This window comes from Hemibagrus wyckioides, linkage group LG07, assembly GCF_019097595.1.
Source record: "Hemibagrus wyckioides isolate EC202008001 linkage group LG07, SWU_Hwy_1.0, whole genome shotgun sequence".
In the NCBI taxonomy this organism is placed as follows: domain Eukaryota; kingdom Metazoa; phylum Chordata; class Actinopteri; order Siluriformes; family Bagridae; genus Hemibagrus; species Hemibagrus wyckioides.
Genome location: NC_080716.1, coordinates 10,008,220 through 10,023,421, shown reverse-complemented (window position 1 = coordinate 10,023,421; position 15,202 = coordinate 10,008,220). Strand labels below are relative to the sequence as shown.

Here is a 15,202-nt window from a genome sequence, read left to right as displayed (position 1 = left end):
TAATAGAGATCTGTTGAATCCTGCAGCGTTAAGCAGGTTAGCTCGGTTAGCTCTGGCAATTCTAACAAAACGGCTTTGTCTATTGTCTCGTCAGCACCAATCAGATAATCATGCAAGTTTATTCTTTCTCATTTCTCTAAACGCGAAGGTTCCAATATTAGAGCACAGGTTAAGTAGGTATTCTGTAACGCGGTTTGCGACACTCCCTGAATGGGAGTGTCGTTCTTTACTGACATCACTGATAAGCCAGAGCTGGCTTGAATGATTTCACATGGCACATACATGCACATTCTTTTGTAACTCTGGTGCAAGTGTATGTTATCTCCTTATGGTTTCTCCGCTTCAGGAGTTGAAATGCTGCTAAAACTATCCAGTCCTTCGTTGTTTCGGCAGTGTGTTTTGAGTCATTGTTCCTTACAATTAGATTGGATGTGTTTTTTTGTAATTTGGCAGACAACGTTTCCGTAGATTTCTGGATTCATTCTGCTGATACCATCATGAATTAGATTAGAGAGTCTGCTCCAGAAGCAGCCATGCAAACCCAACCAATGACACCACCACCACCATGTTTCACAGATGCTTTAGATCATGATCAGGCCCTTTCTTTCTCTGCATTATAGCCTTTTCATCACTTTGGTAGTGGTTAATAATTGGTCCCAGCTTGGCTTTCAGACTCTTACTGCTGATATGTGTTTGGTATGGATTCTGTATATCTGCTATTGAAGTCGTCTTCAAATCGTGGATTCTGATATCTCTTACCTCATACCCCATACATTTCCAAGATCTTTGGATGGACTGTAGCTGTTCAGTCATGATTTAATTGTCATTTCTTTTTGAGTAGTCCTGTGTTTATGCTAGCGAGTGACAAAGTGGCAGGTAGCTGTTCATTTTCTGTTGACATGCATGAGACAGAGCTGGGATTTCTGTGACAATGGCCGCTCCAAGCAAATCAACAACATGCCCAAACCAAATTATATATAAAAGATAAGTGACTTGTTGTTTAGCTAGTGTAAACATAAGATAAGACAGGTTTTCTTGTTGAATCTGAAAATACATGGTTACCGAGTCCGAGGGGACTCTGTGTAATACAAGATGTATCCGCTCTTGGGAATAACTGGAAAATTGTTTGCACAAGTTATGTCAGCTCAGATATGTCAAACTTAATCATACTCCAAATATAGTCAGGAAAGATTTCACTGCATAGTGACATGTAGGAGGCAGCAACCGATCAAGAGTGCACGAGGGAGTAAAATTCAGCTGTATCAGTCTGATTTGGTGCGAATCTAGTGGATGATCGTCATTTGTAAGAAAAATATCGTTACAAAGCTAAGAAATTTAGCAAAGAGAGCTCTCGATAGCCGGCTTTTGACCGTCAGGAAGTGTCCGTACACGTCTCTGTGTATTTTAAACTTTGACACAACAGGTGAGGGTGAGTCATCTGTCACATTTGCTTGAGCTCTGCTGTTTAATATGGGTGGCTGCTTGCGGAAACCCTTCACATGGCGAAACTGTATCCCTCTCTACCGTTAACACGTTCTCTAATAGTCGGGAAAACTATTTCTTTAAACACATCTGGAGTAAAGTTGTAGCATTTTACAATCTGAATATCTGGTAGGTCAGTTTCTTTTTGTGAATAAGCTACAAAGCAAAACGAAAGTGCAAGACGTTATCGAACCGCCGAGTCGTTCGTAACGCATGATATCCTAAAATGCTCACATGCAGAGGATTGCTATCAGAGTTAGCAGAACCATTTCCCCACCCTGAGGAGAACTTCATCCACCTTTCAAAATGCTTTGTTTTTCACTGGCCCAGAAATGGCATCTATTTCATTTTTTGTTTTAACGTGCTTGTTAGTATTCGGTTGAAAGCTCAAAAGTCGTCTTTCTTTTTGATGAAACCGCTTATCTATTTGCCCTAGAACTCTATGCTTATATATCATCCCAATATGTTTTTATTCCGGTTTATGGACTTATTCAGAAGCACAGGTTTAATAATCACATCCTGCCACACCTTAACTGCACTCGCGGGTAGTTACCTAGCTGAACTGAGTCACAGCGAAGAGCTTTTTTGGCAAGCTGTACAACTGGACATGTTCTACAAGAAGCACATATTGTGTTGGCAAGTAGATTATCATTTAAAAGCAGGCTTTTCACTTTGTATTTTATTTTTGATGATTAATACATGTTCCCTTTTACCAGCCCGGCCGAGTTTATTACCTGGAATTATCAGGCAGAGTTATTGCTCTGACGCTGCCCGCTGTGACACAGTTATAGAGAGCTCTGTAATGAGTAACTAATATCCTCTCACGCTGACTACAGGAAGAGTCGTGTGCAGATGATGCTCATTTGACTTTCCTCGATTGCCTCATTCTGTTTTATTTAATGTTGTTACTATTGTCAGTCTTACTAAGTATTGGAAATTCCTGCATGATTATTGAGGCTTTGGACTATAAACTAGCTTCCTGACGTTCTTAATACCGTAGTCCTATTCTCCATATTACCTGATGGTGATATTGTGTTGGCTGTAGATTATTCACTGTGGTAATAAACTGTGTCAGTAATGGGGAATTATTACTTTATAGAGTTGATTAGCATTTAGAGGAACTACTGACATTAAACATTCCCTTGGCAAACTTGAAGCTTTAATAAGAGATGTATTTAATGCTTCATCACAAATGATTTGTATTTATTTATTTATTTTTTATTTAATTCATTTGTTCCTGTTCTGCTTTCACACAGGCAGTTTAGTCTGAAACGGAATATGGTTTGCATGAAAGGTTGGTCTCGTTACTAAACCTGTATGTGTTCATTTGCACTGGAACTGTATCGCAATTCTCGTGAACGTGAACCAACTCGTACTCGGGTCTGCACTTGTCCAGGAAGTAAATAAGCGTGTGTGTTTTAGATGATATCATTAGTTTGAACAATTCACGTGTGGTGAATAAGCGACAGGGGAATGTCGTGGGACAAGGAAGAATTGAGATGCCTTACTGTGCATGATAGCACCATATTAATAGTAATAAAAATATGGTGAGTCGTTCTGTGTTGTCCAAATGCATTTGTGATGACTAGCGATGCAGAAATAGAATAGAATCAAGGTTTAACCGAATCAAGTGAGTTTGAAACCAAAGTATAAAGAAGTGAACAGTCACGCTCGGATTCAGACCAAAGCGAACTTGCCCAGTGTGAAAACCATCTTAGTGAACCTGGCAATACTGGAATAGTAGCTTTCAGTAGTGCACAATCATATGCCAGCTCAGATACACATCATGCCCCAGGTCAGATACACCCTCAGCTGACGAGCAGCCAAAAAGCTGACACTACATTTTTACTACAGCTCACAGCCCCACAGAGACTCAGGTTTGATCACAGCTTTGTTCACATGGCAGGTAGCTCTCAGTAATCCTCCTCAAACACACACAGGACCATTCTGTCATCTGGCAGCAGATTGCTTGCAGTTCCCTACACCAAGTTATTTCATCTCTCTGCTTCTTTCACAAAACTTTTCTCTTCGCGAAGGATTACTCATCTCTTTCTACTCCTTCTTGGTTGATATTTTGTGATATATACACACTATATTGCCAAAAGTATTCGCTCACCTGCCTTGACTCGCATATGAACTTAAGTGACATCCCATTCCTAATCCATAGGGTTCAATATGACGTCGGTCCACCCTTTGCAGCTATAACAGCTTCAACTCTTCTGGGAAGGCTGTCCACAAGGTTTAGGAGTGTGTTCATGGGAATTTTTGACCATTCTTCCAGAAGCGCATTTGTGAGGTCACACACTGATGTTGGACGAGAAGGTCTGGCTCTCAGTCTCTGCTCTAATTCATCCCAAAGGTGTTCTATCAGGTTGAGGTCAGGACTCTGTGCAGGCCAGTCAAGTTCATCCACACCAGACTCTGTCATCCATGTCTTTATGGACCTTGCTTTGGTCACTGGTGCACAGTCATGTTGGAAGAGGAAGGGGCCAGCTCCAAACTGTTCCCACAAAGTTGGGAGCATGGAATTGTCCAAAATGTCTTGGTATGCTGAAGCATTCAGAGTTCCTTTCACTGGAACTAAGGGGCCAAGCCCAGCTCCTGAAAAACAACCCCACACCATAATCCCCCCTCCACCAAACTTTACACTTGGCACAATGCAGTCAGACAAGTACCGTTCTCCTGGCAACCGCCAAACCCAGACTCGTCCATCAGATTGCCAGATGGAGAAGCGCGATTCGTCACTCCAGAGAACGCGTCTCCACTGCTCTAGAGTCCAGTGGCGGCGTGCTTTACACCACTGCATCCGACGCTTTGCATTGCACTTGGTGATGTATGGCTAGGATGCAGCTGCTCGGCCATGGAAACCCATTCCATGAAGCTCTCTGCACACTGTTCTTGAGCTAATCTGAAGGCCACATGAAGTTTGGAGGTCTGTAGCGATTGACTCTGCAGAAAGTTGGCGACCTCTTCGCACTATGCGCCTCAGCATCCGCTGACCCCGCTCCGTCAGTTTACGTGGCCTACCACTTCGTGGCTGAGGTGCTGTCGTTCCCAAACACTTCCACGTTCTTATAATACAGCTGACAGTTGACTGTGGAATATTTAGGAGCGAGGACATTTCACGACTGGATTTGTTGCACAGGTGGCATCCTATCACAGTTCCACGCTGGAATTCACTGAGCTCCTGAGAGCGACCCATTCTTTCACAAATGTTTGTAAAAACAGTCTGCATGCCTAGGTGCTTGATTTTATACACCTGTGGCCATGGAAGTGATTGGAACACCTGATTCTGATTATTTGGATGGGTGAGTGAATACTTTTGGCAATATAGTGTGTGTGTATATGTATGTATGTATGTGTGTGTATATGTATGTATGTATGTATGTATGTGTGTGTATATGTATGTATGTATGTGTGTGTATATGTATGTATGTATGTATGTATGTGTGTGTATGTATGTATGTATGTATGTATGTGTGTGTGTGTGTGTATGTATGTATGTATATATATATATATATATATATATACTCTGCAGAGAGAGAGCAACTGAACGAATAATTAAACTTGCTTTACAGATCTGTATTAGCAGCACATTGATCATTAAGACAGACAGCGTCTTCTTTCAACAAGCCCTCAGGTGCATACAAATATCCCTGCTACGCTACTATATAGAATGAAAAAAGCAGTATGACAGGTCCGGATCGCCAGTATTCATAAAGAGTAAGCGAGAAATGGCTTGATGCTATGACCTACTGCTTCTGCCGGAAACAATGGACACTGCGCTATCCCATAAGGCAACGCGGTGTTAAACTTTGTTCCTTGTAGCTGTACTGTACTTGTTTAACGACACTTGAGTAAACATGCTGATAGTTTAAACAAGAGCAGTTTTTGCAGATAATCTGACTCTTCATATTAACAGGTCACGTGGCAGGTCATTCATTCATACTACACACATGTACTTATTACATAGCCTGTCGACGGCTGAGCAGCACATACTCAATCAAGTGTCCCAGTATGTGATTTCAGTGTGTTGTAATGCAATTTTTTAGGTGAGCAAAAGTATGTGAGTAGATAGTCTTGACATAAATAACATCTACTCTGTTCACAATTCCCTTGCTTGCAATAACTGCGTCAAAGCAGTGACCCACTCACATCACCCAACTGGCAATTTCCCGTTTTAGTCTCCTCTTCAGGAGGTGGAATGCTGCTCAGCTGGGTTAAGGTCTGGTGATTGACTTTTCCAGTCTAAAACCTTCCACTTTTCCCCTGAAGAAGTGCTTTGTTATGTTGGAAGTTTTGCAGCATGATTAAATTCCTCTCGAATATTTCGGATGCATTTCTCTGTAAATCAGCAGTTTCTTCAGAACGTTTCTGCTTCCCTCATGAATTACATCATCCAGAAAGATTAGTGAGAATGTTCCATAAGCAGCCATGCAAACCCAAGCCATGACACTACCACCGCTGTGACTGACCAATGATGGTCACTTGTATGTTTTATATCATGAGCTTTCCATCACTTTGGTAGACGTTAATCTTCCAGTTCTTTTGTGGCTCATCCCTGTATTTCATTGTGAATTCACACTGCTGTTGAGTGGTTTGTATTTTTGTTCTATGGTCTCTGTAAGTCTTCTTTGAACAGTGGATTGTGATACTTTCACCTCTGCCATGTTGAGGATGTGTGTAGATCATAGTTTCCACAAACCCAGATATCACATGGATATATGATTGTAACTCTTATTTCACCAAGGTTCCTGCATTTGAAAATCCAATAAAACAATTAAACATTACTAGACGTTTATCCATGGGCTTGTAATTTTCTCACAGTGGAGCACCTGTAAATTATGGAATGACCTAAGGACCCTGTGTCAATTTGAATTTTATCCAGATAGGGCTTATGTCTATACTGTGTGTGTGTTTTGTTCCTTCGAAAACCAGTGTGTAGAAAAAAAATGTTCAGCAAATCTAACTATTGTACTTCACTAGTGAAACGCAACCTCCACAGTCATGCCTTTCACACACTTGCACTTTGTATGTGCTGTGAAGTTTGCATTTTTCTTATTTCAGAAAACCCGATCTGCTTAAACCATTTGTCTTTGTGGATATATATATATATATATATATATATATAAGTGGTTGTTCGTTGTGGATCTGTCTCCTGTCATTTATTTAAGTACATAATCACGACTGAGCTGTAATTACAGTTGACCCAACCTTGAACTTGTTCTGACACCATTGTATGTATGGGTGAGAGAGAGAGAGAGAGAGAGAGAAAGGGAGGGCTGGGTGTAGCAGTAAAGTAAACTACTGAGAAGAAGAAACCAGGTGAAGCATCTAGATCGTTCTCATTTCCCGTTAATACTTTGACAGATTCGGATCAGATGCCTCAGTAATTCTGCACGTTTTCGAGTTCACAGTATAGCCACAGTATGTTAGTGGAGCTCCAAACCTTCTTTGGTTTTTCTCACACTTTGTGTTTGTATCGAAACGCATCCCCTGCTGCTTATAAACACTAGCTTGGATTCAACAGCGGGCTAAACACTACAGTTCCTGACTGTTTTCCGTCACAAATAAATCGGCTTTAAATTAACGCCCTTTATTTCCTGTTTTATTGCAATCAACCACTTTAAAACAGTATAATGTTACCAACACATCAGCTTCAATTCAATTTGATTTCTTGACCATTACGTGTAGTAACTCTTTGGAGGATGCTTCAGACTGTAACAGAAAACGTTTTGCATCTAGCTAGCTCTGCTTTTTTTCTCTCTTTTTTTTTTTGGGAGCTCAAAATATCTCGGATATTTGCCGATGAGTTAGAGGTTTTGCTCTTGGCTAGAATGGGCATCATGTTATACGATTTAAAAGTATCTGTCGGAAAACATTCAGCTATAAGGATACTTCTCATAATGTATTTCCCATTCATCAGTGTAGTGCTGTTAATGTTTTCTGACAGTGGAGCAAGGCTGCAGAACATCTAGATCTAATGCATCTTCTCATTCGTGTTGGTTAAAGCTCTGCTAGTCTTCCACACATGGTATGAGCTGGAGATAAACAGGTCTGTTTTACTATAAGTTCAATATTTCCGTTACTGTCCAAAACGGAGCACGTGAATGTTTCAGTAATTTTATTTGTTTTACACTTAGCTGATAACTTGTTAGGATTGTTTACTGTCCTGAACTAAAAACAAGTTGTTGTTCTTTCGGCTGCTCCCTATTTTGGAACGCCACATCGGATCATTTGGTCCGCATGTTTCGATTAGGCACAGGTTTTATTCCGGATGCCCTTCCTGACTAAACCCTCCCATTTAACCCGGGCTTGGGACTTGCACTGAGAGATAACGTTTCATTGGCTGGGTTAGCACCCTGGGAATCGAACCTAGGCCATGGCAATGACTGCCGCCGGACCACCAGGCCTGACCTAAAAACAAGTAAACTGTCTAAATGCTTAGGCTAGCTATAAGAGTAACTGTTTATTTGGGGCAAATCTTTGATTGATCAGTCATATGTCTGTGAATTGTGTGGAATTTTATATGAACCAAAGCTCAAAAGTCTTGATAAAGTGTTATGGTCTGTCTGGTGTTGGACTTTGGTGAATGTGTATCATCATTTAATGATATGCAGCAAGAAAAGAACATTTTGTTTCACATATCCAATGGATGCTTAAGAGTTAATTTTAATGTGCTTTATAATTTAGATATCGTTATGTAGTTCCCATGAATAGTCCATGAAAAGGCCTTTTTTTTTTGTTTTGTTTTTGACGAACATGAGATGATGGATCAAACATTTCCTGATATTTACATCTACATTTACATCTTTAAATGATCACCCATTTCTAGGTGAGCAAAAGTATAGGAATCAATTGCTTGAATGTAAGTAACTCTTATAAATCCCTTGCTTGCAATAACCGCGTCAAACCAGTGACCCAAAGACATCATCCAACTGTGTCATCATTCCTTTGGGTTGCTTTTCCAGGTTTGTACCACAACTTCCTTCAGTTGTTGTTTGTTTTGTGGTGATTTCTCTCTTTAGTCTCCTGTTCAGGAGGTGAGATGCTGCTCAGATAGGTTAAGGTCTGGTGTTTGAATTGTCCATTCTTCATCTCCTGATGCTTTGTTGTGTGTAAGTGTGTTTTGCAGCATGATTAAGCTCTTCTCAAATATTTTGGATGCACTTCTCTGTAAATCAGCAGTTTCTTTAGAACGTTTCTGCTTCTATCACAAATTACATCATCGTATAAAGATTATGAGAATATTCCAGAAGCAGCCATCAAGCCCAAACCATGACGCTACCACCACTGTCACTGACCAATGATGTTCACTTGTATGTTTTATATCATGAGCAGATCCTTTTTTCCCCCCTTTGACCTTTCCATCATTTTGCTAGACGTTAATCTTTGTTCTAGTTCTTTTTGTGGCTCATCTCTGTATTTCTTTGTGAATTTCAACTGATTCTCACTGCGAATGAGTTATTGTGATACCTTCACCCCTGCCCTGTGTGTCCCCCCCCCCCAAAAAGTCACAAAATCTCTATCACCAATTGATGTTTTCCTTCGTTGACTTCAACATTTAGTTATTTTTCCAGACATTCCAAAGTTTTGCATTGGCTATACCCGATGCATGGGGAGATAACTCCGATAAGTTTCCCTCTTTACTCAGCTTTAAAATGGTCCGCTTGTCTCCTTCATGCTGGTTTATCCTTTTTAAAAACAAATGCAGTCACATTCTCAACCCCTCTTGAGCATGTGAAAAATGTTTTTTTTTTTTTTTGGTTTGATCTCAAACCCCAACCATCTTCAGCGATGGTGCAGTATTTACAGAGGGGACTGTATGTAGACCATGAAGCTTTAGTACCTGTATGAGTGTAAAAATAATAATAATAATAATTTAATAATGTGCTCTTATGCTTAATCCCTACTGCAACTGCTCAAATCCAAGCACTAAAATCTTCCTTAGGGATTATATTCTGGCAGTCAGTTAGAATTATCCCATGCTGTTGGAGGGCATGTGGATAGAGGCAGGGAATCCTATGTATATTTGTGCCTGCTATAAAATCCATTTGTAGTAGTTTTGTACATTGATGAATCTTGAATGTCCCTTCTAACTTGATATCCTCTGTGAGTGTGAAAGACCAGATTCGAGCCTAGGGGCTATGTTAACCAGCCATGACGCATCATGTGGTGTTTTTACTCCCTGTGCTTTATGAGTTCAGAGATGCTCTGATGAATATAAATGGACTTGGAAGTCTTGCATAAACAGCAGGGAATAGCCTTATATTAGGGTTGTTGCAACTTATTGGTTAGTCATTGTATAGTCCAGTTACTGACTAACAACTTTCAAGCAAGGAAAAAGGGGTTTTCTTTGGATCTGCTCCGTTTCATCATGATATAACTGATATATATATATATATATATATATATATATATATATATATATATATATATTTATATATTTATATAATATTATACTGATATATTCCTGATATATAAGTCAGGAATACTGAAAATGCCCAGCGTATACCTGGGGGAAAAGAGGTCTCGTTCTTTTTCTACAGTTTTTTCTACTCTTTATTACAGTTTATATACATATGATGTGATTTATCAGTCGAGTTAAATTCACTTGAACCAAAACAAGCCTCCTATAAAAATGTCAATTTGGAAAATTCAGGACTAAATAGCTCAATCAGTATCAAGAAACTTGTAAACATTTGAACAATGAGTCTAATATAGAAATATGAAACTGTTCTAAGGAGGTGTTATTATTATTATTATTATTATTATTATTATTATTAGTTTAGATAATAGATAAAGTATTCCCTTAGGAGCCATAGGAGTAAAGTGCGTGGAGAGGACATGTCCTCACCATCTTCGAACGCACAATCTGGTAAAAAAAAAAAATTATATAATGGCTTACAATAGCTTCTAATGCTTTCTAAAACTATCAGTTTAATCCTATTAGGGTGTTCCTCAGGGTTTGTCAGAAATAAAATGTCTCCTTTGTGATTAAACTCTTGCATCCTGATGTCTGTAAATGACTATGGCGTGAGCAAGTTTCTGGTGTCTTGTGTACGTTTTCATGGTTTTACCTCCCTCATGGAGACACGGTGCAGCCGAGGGAAACTGAAGCATCCATCATTCGTGACCATTCATGTTTGGAACGTAAGGATTCACATTCACAGTAATACTACAGAAGTCGTTCTGTCAATGGATCAAGTTAGAATCATAAAAGACATTTCACCTTTAATCAGGAATCGCACAGCACCAGTTTAGCAATCTAAAGTATCTGACTCCTGAGATCCTTTACTGTTAAATAGAGTGACTTAAACTGTTTGTGTCAGTGGACAGAGTGTCCTGTAAGGGATTAGCCTGTCAGACTTGGAGGATTAAACACGTACAGAATGGCAGAGGGTCAGTAGATTTGAGACAAGGAACCCAACACAGACGTACAGGATACTTCATTGAGTTACACGCCATGCTAACCTTTTCTTTAATCATGAAGTGACTCTTTCAAACATGGTCAAGGTTTCACTTCGAGTCTATATGAAAACTGGTTAGTTTTGCTGGTTATTTAGTCCGTGGTTTTGACGTGAAAGGTGTAATGACACAGGGCTAGGCAATTCTTTCCCGAAATCTTACATCATCAACCATTTGCATTATAACAGTTACATTTACTGAGTCTTTACAAGCACCTGGATTTCTTTTTATACTCTGGTGAAAATCCACATTTGTCCACCCTTAACTTCTCCTTTTCTGTGTACTCTCTCTGCTCATATCTGTCTCATTCATAAATCTAGGCATGGGCCTGGCATGTTGGGTAGAGGCAGTCCTTACGTCATGTCACCGCATGATTCATTTTCATGACCTATCCCTCTTATCAATATCCATATCTATTATCCAAATGTCAGCGAAACCTGGGGAAAGCAACCTTACAAACACTATCCTGTGAAACTAGGGAATCTCAATCAGGGCATATGTATAGATTATGAATTAAACTAGCAGCATATAGACAGATGCACTCGCATGTGAGAATGGAAAAAGAATAGAGATGGCGAATAAAAGCTCAGCATGGTGGTCCAATTTTTTTCCAGACTTGTCAAAATGGATGCATAATTGCTTTGCATGATCAACACTCTTGTGTTAGGAGGAAAGAAGAAAGCTCCAGAAATGTCATTTGGCTGTAAAATTTCAAAGCAGCCATATGTTTTCTTTTCTATGTGTCCTTGCAGCTACATGAGCATTCCAATAGGAGTGTAGAAACCGAGAAAAAGAAACAAAAGTCTCATGTTTCTAGTGCAGGGGTCGCACAGATACAATTGCTTAGCATGTAATAAATCGACCACGTAAAGGGTCATTTGCTACAGATCAGATTCCAAGCTTGTGTTGGAACCTTTTAATTCACAAAAATGTTCAGTTGAGTTTCCACGTTTTATGTCTTGCTGTTTTCTACCTGCCTTCAAGTTAAATGGAGAGGTAATCTCCTTCCTTTGTGCTGCTAAAACCTCCCGAACACTCAGGGCTTACTGAAGAAAGTACCGGCACTTGGAATTAGTTTGAGTCATCGTGTATAGCTGCATGAGTCAGTCTTAAAGTATATCATGTTCTCAAAAAGAAGAAGAGAGGGATGTTGTCACTGCGCTGGTTTAGAGCAACTCTTTATTAGAGCCTTTAAATGTACAGGATGTGGGAATCTTATCTTTATTTATATGATCTATGTATCTCCTGCTTTCATTTCTAAACCAGTACTTCTGTTCTTGGAAGGGTTGTATAAATGGTGAGATTGTAAACAAGTACATTTTGATTTTTTTCTTTTCTTCTTTCCCTCTAAAGGCTTAGATTGTGTTAAAAAGTCACACGCTCATTGCTGTTATAGGCTTGTTTTGTTTTATTTTCATCAAAGAGCTTTTAGCAGTATGATGTTCAATCTCAGAGGGATGTGCTTTGCACATTATTATGATATCCGCACATCCTTAAGAAATAAGGATTTATTCTTCCCCTTTCATCTTGTTGGTTTCACTGGTCTTTCAGCGGTGTTTGAGGTTTATAGATGATAAAACAAGAGGAATGCTGAACAGACACAGCAAAAGCTTGACTGAATGTGGCTCTGCTATAGCAGTGTGCGCTGTGGCATCAGCTAATATTCATTAAAAAAACTATATAACTGTATGTGTTTGTCCTGCAAGCTTCCTGTACCATAAGAGTGCAAAGACTTTCAGCTCCTGTGTCTTGTACATTCTGACAAAATCGTATCACAACATGAATAATTTCGGGTCATGATGCTGTACATAATCACAATATATCCAAAACTTATGAAACGTGAACGTTCATGACTGCCTTTTAATCATTTTGTGAAACAACGCCAGCAAAAGGCACTTTTTCGTTTGACCTTGAACAGAACTGCAATAAGAGAGAACAAGAAAAACATAACACTGTTAAAATGGAAGCGGTATTTATCCAAAATATTAGAAGAAAATATTAAAATACTGTATTCAGTACAGGGAGTTTTACTCTCCTCCATGCTCAGGTTTGTTTTTCTTACAGCAAACTGCTAGGAGCTCTTAGCTATTAACTTATTATGAAAAGTGGCTATTTGGCTCAATTTTTGTTACACATGACTGTTTTTCAACCCCACCTCCATTTCATTCTCTGCCTTGTCTCTTGCTGTTATTCGTTCAGACGTCTGAAAAGCAATTGATGTTTCTAAAGCCTGCTTTATGCTTCGTCAGAGCTGTCACTGGAAATGATGATACCGAAACACCGAACGTTGTGGTCAATTATGGCTCATGTTGAATGTTAGTCTATTACCCCAAGCTGAGAAACAACTGTTTTTTGTAATGGTCAAGAAACACAATTCATTAGTATTTCTACACCATTCACAATTCACTAAGAAAGTGAAGCATTGCTAATTGCTACATAAATGTACAGGAATGATTATGATTAGATTATCACCAATGTGTGTGCATCAATAAATTACGTTTCATGCCATGATGTCAGCATGAACAATAACATCAAAAAAATGACAGTGCTTGACTCTCTAGCAGCTAGTGGGAACCAAAAAACATGCCAATAAGTGTATTTTAGGTGTAGAGCTGTGGTTATTAATCACATTTGTCCAGGGACCCTAACCTCTCTCTCTCTCTTTATCCAGGCTTGATAATGGGCTGTGTCAAAAGTAAAGAGGACAAAGGACCTTCGCTGAAGTACCGACCAGATGCTTCTAACCCCACCACTGTTCCCTCCCACATGGGCCACTATGGGCCAGACCCCACCCAGCTGGGCCAATCACCTGCCCTCAAGGGTCCCAACAGCAGCTACAACAGCCATGCCTCCACCATCACTCCTTTTGGTGGCTCCTCAGCCACGATCACTCCCTTCGGTGGAGCTGCTTCTTCTTTTTCCACCGTTGCCGTGAACAACCCCTTCCCTGGTGGCGTCACAGGTGGGTGGTTGAGGATTGTGATTTTTAATGTCAGACCATGTGAAAAATTGTTAAACTGTTAATTCAACCATTTTTAAAGCTAAAGAGAGGACAGACTGACTATGTTATGTCTGTGCTTGATTAACAATGTTTATTTGCATTTATTCTGATAATGGACTCTTCTAATACACGTAATCATACACCGATTAAGCATAACATTATGAGCACTGAGAAGTGAAGGGAATAACGCTGATTATCTCCTCATCATGGCACCTGTTAGTGGGTGGGATATATTAGGCAGCAAGTGAACATTTTGTCCTCAAAGTTGATGTGTTAGAAACAGGAAAAATGGGCAAGTGTAAGGATTTGAGCGAGTTTGACAAAGGGCCAAATTGTGATGGCTAGACCACTGGATCAGATCATCTCCAAAACTGCAGCTCTTGTGGGGTGTTCCCGGTCTGCAATGGTCAGTATCTATCAAAAGTGGTCCAAGGAAGGAACAGTGGTGAGCCGGCCACAGGGTCGTGGGCGGCCAAGACTCACTGATGCACGTGAGGAGCGAAGGCTGGCTCGTGTGATCCGATCCAACAGACGAGCTACTGTTGCTCAAATTGCTGAAGAAGTTAATGCTGGTTCTGATAGAAAGGTGTCAGAATACACAGTGCATGATGGGTCAGGGCTGTTTTGGCAACAAAAGAGGGACCAACACAATATTAGGCAGGTGGTCATAATGGTATGCCTGATTAGTTCTGCCTACCATGTTTACTCACAGTGACGTTAACTAGCTAGCTATATCATGGGACATCTGGGAAGTTTATCTCCTCAGCAAGTGTTGCTAACATTACAGAAAATTAGCTTATCCTTCATCTAACAAGACTTTTTTTTTTTTTCCTTCTCTTTTTTGGTTGGGAAGAGTCTGTGGGGTTCTGTTTACTTAAATTTTTGGGCCACACTTCAGAACAGGGAGAGGGTTTGTGTAGGAGTCAGTTTAAATGGAACCAACAGTTTGGCGATGTACAGAAGGATTACAGTCTGGTGTATTGGCCTTTATTATTAATTAATTTTAGCCTCCTTTGCCCTTCTAGTTATGTTTAAGTTTTGCAGCGAAAAGCACCAGCAATTCGGTCTCAATTATGGTGACCATGAAAGGAAAAAAAAATTGTCTGGAATCACCGAATACTGTAAAAATGTGAAAACCACTTCACATTTTCAGTTTGTTTATGCCCACATATTTTCTGCATGATTTTTCATGTTCCCTTATGGGAACAGAGTGCCACATCTGAGATGTCTGATGACCAGAAAATCTTTTTA

The 15,202-nt window shown here is 39.8% G+C and overlaps 1 protein-coding gene across 2 annotated transcripts in view; it reads left to right on the top strand.

The window, feature by feature from the left end:
* The window catches only part of yes1 (YES proto-oncogene 1, Src family tyrosine kinase), a 38,101-nt gene that overhangs the window by 3,665 nt on the left and 19,234 nt on the right, over window positions 1–15,202 (top strand). Inside the window, exons 1-2 of one of the 2 annotated variants that reach the window (XM_058394943.1) lie at window positions 2,096–2,118; window positions 13,622–13,912. In XM_058394943.1, the coding sequence (XP_058250926.1) occupies window positions 13,630–13,912 (283 nt within the window). In that variant the 5' untranslated portion in view covers window positions 2,096–2,118; window positions 13,622–13,629. Of the gene's footprint in view, window positions 1–2,095; window positions 2,119–13,621; window positions 13,913–15,202 lie in introns of those variants that run through there. The other variant, XM_058394942.1, reaches the window with a different exon arrangement.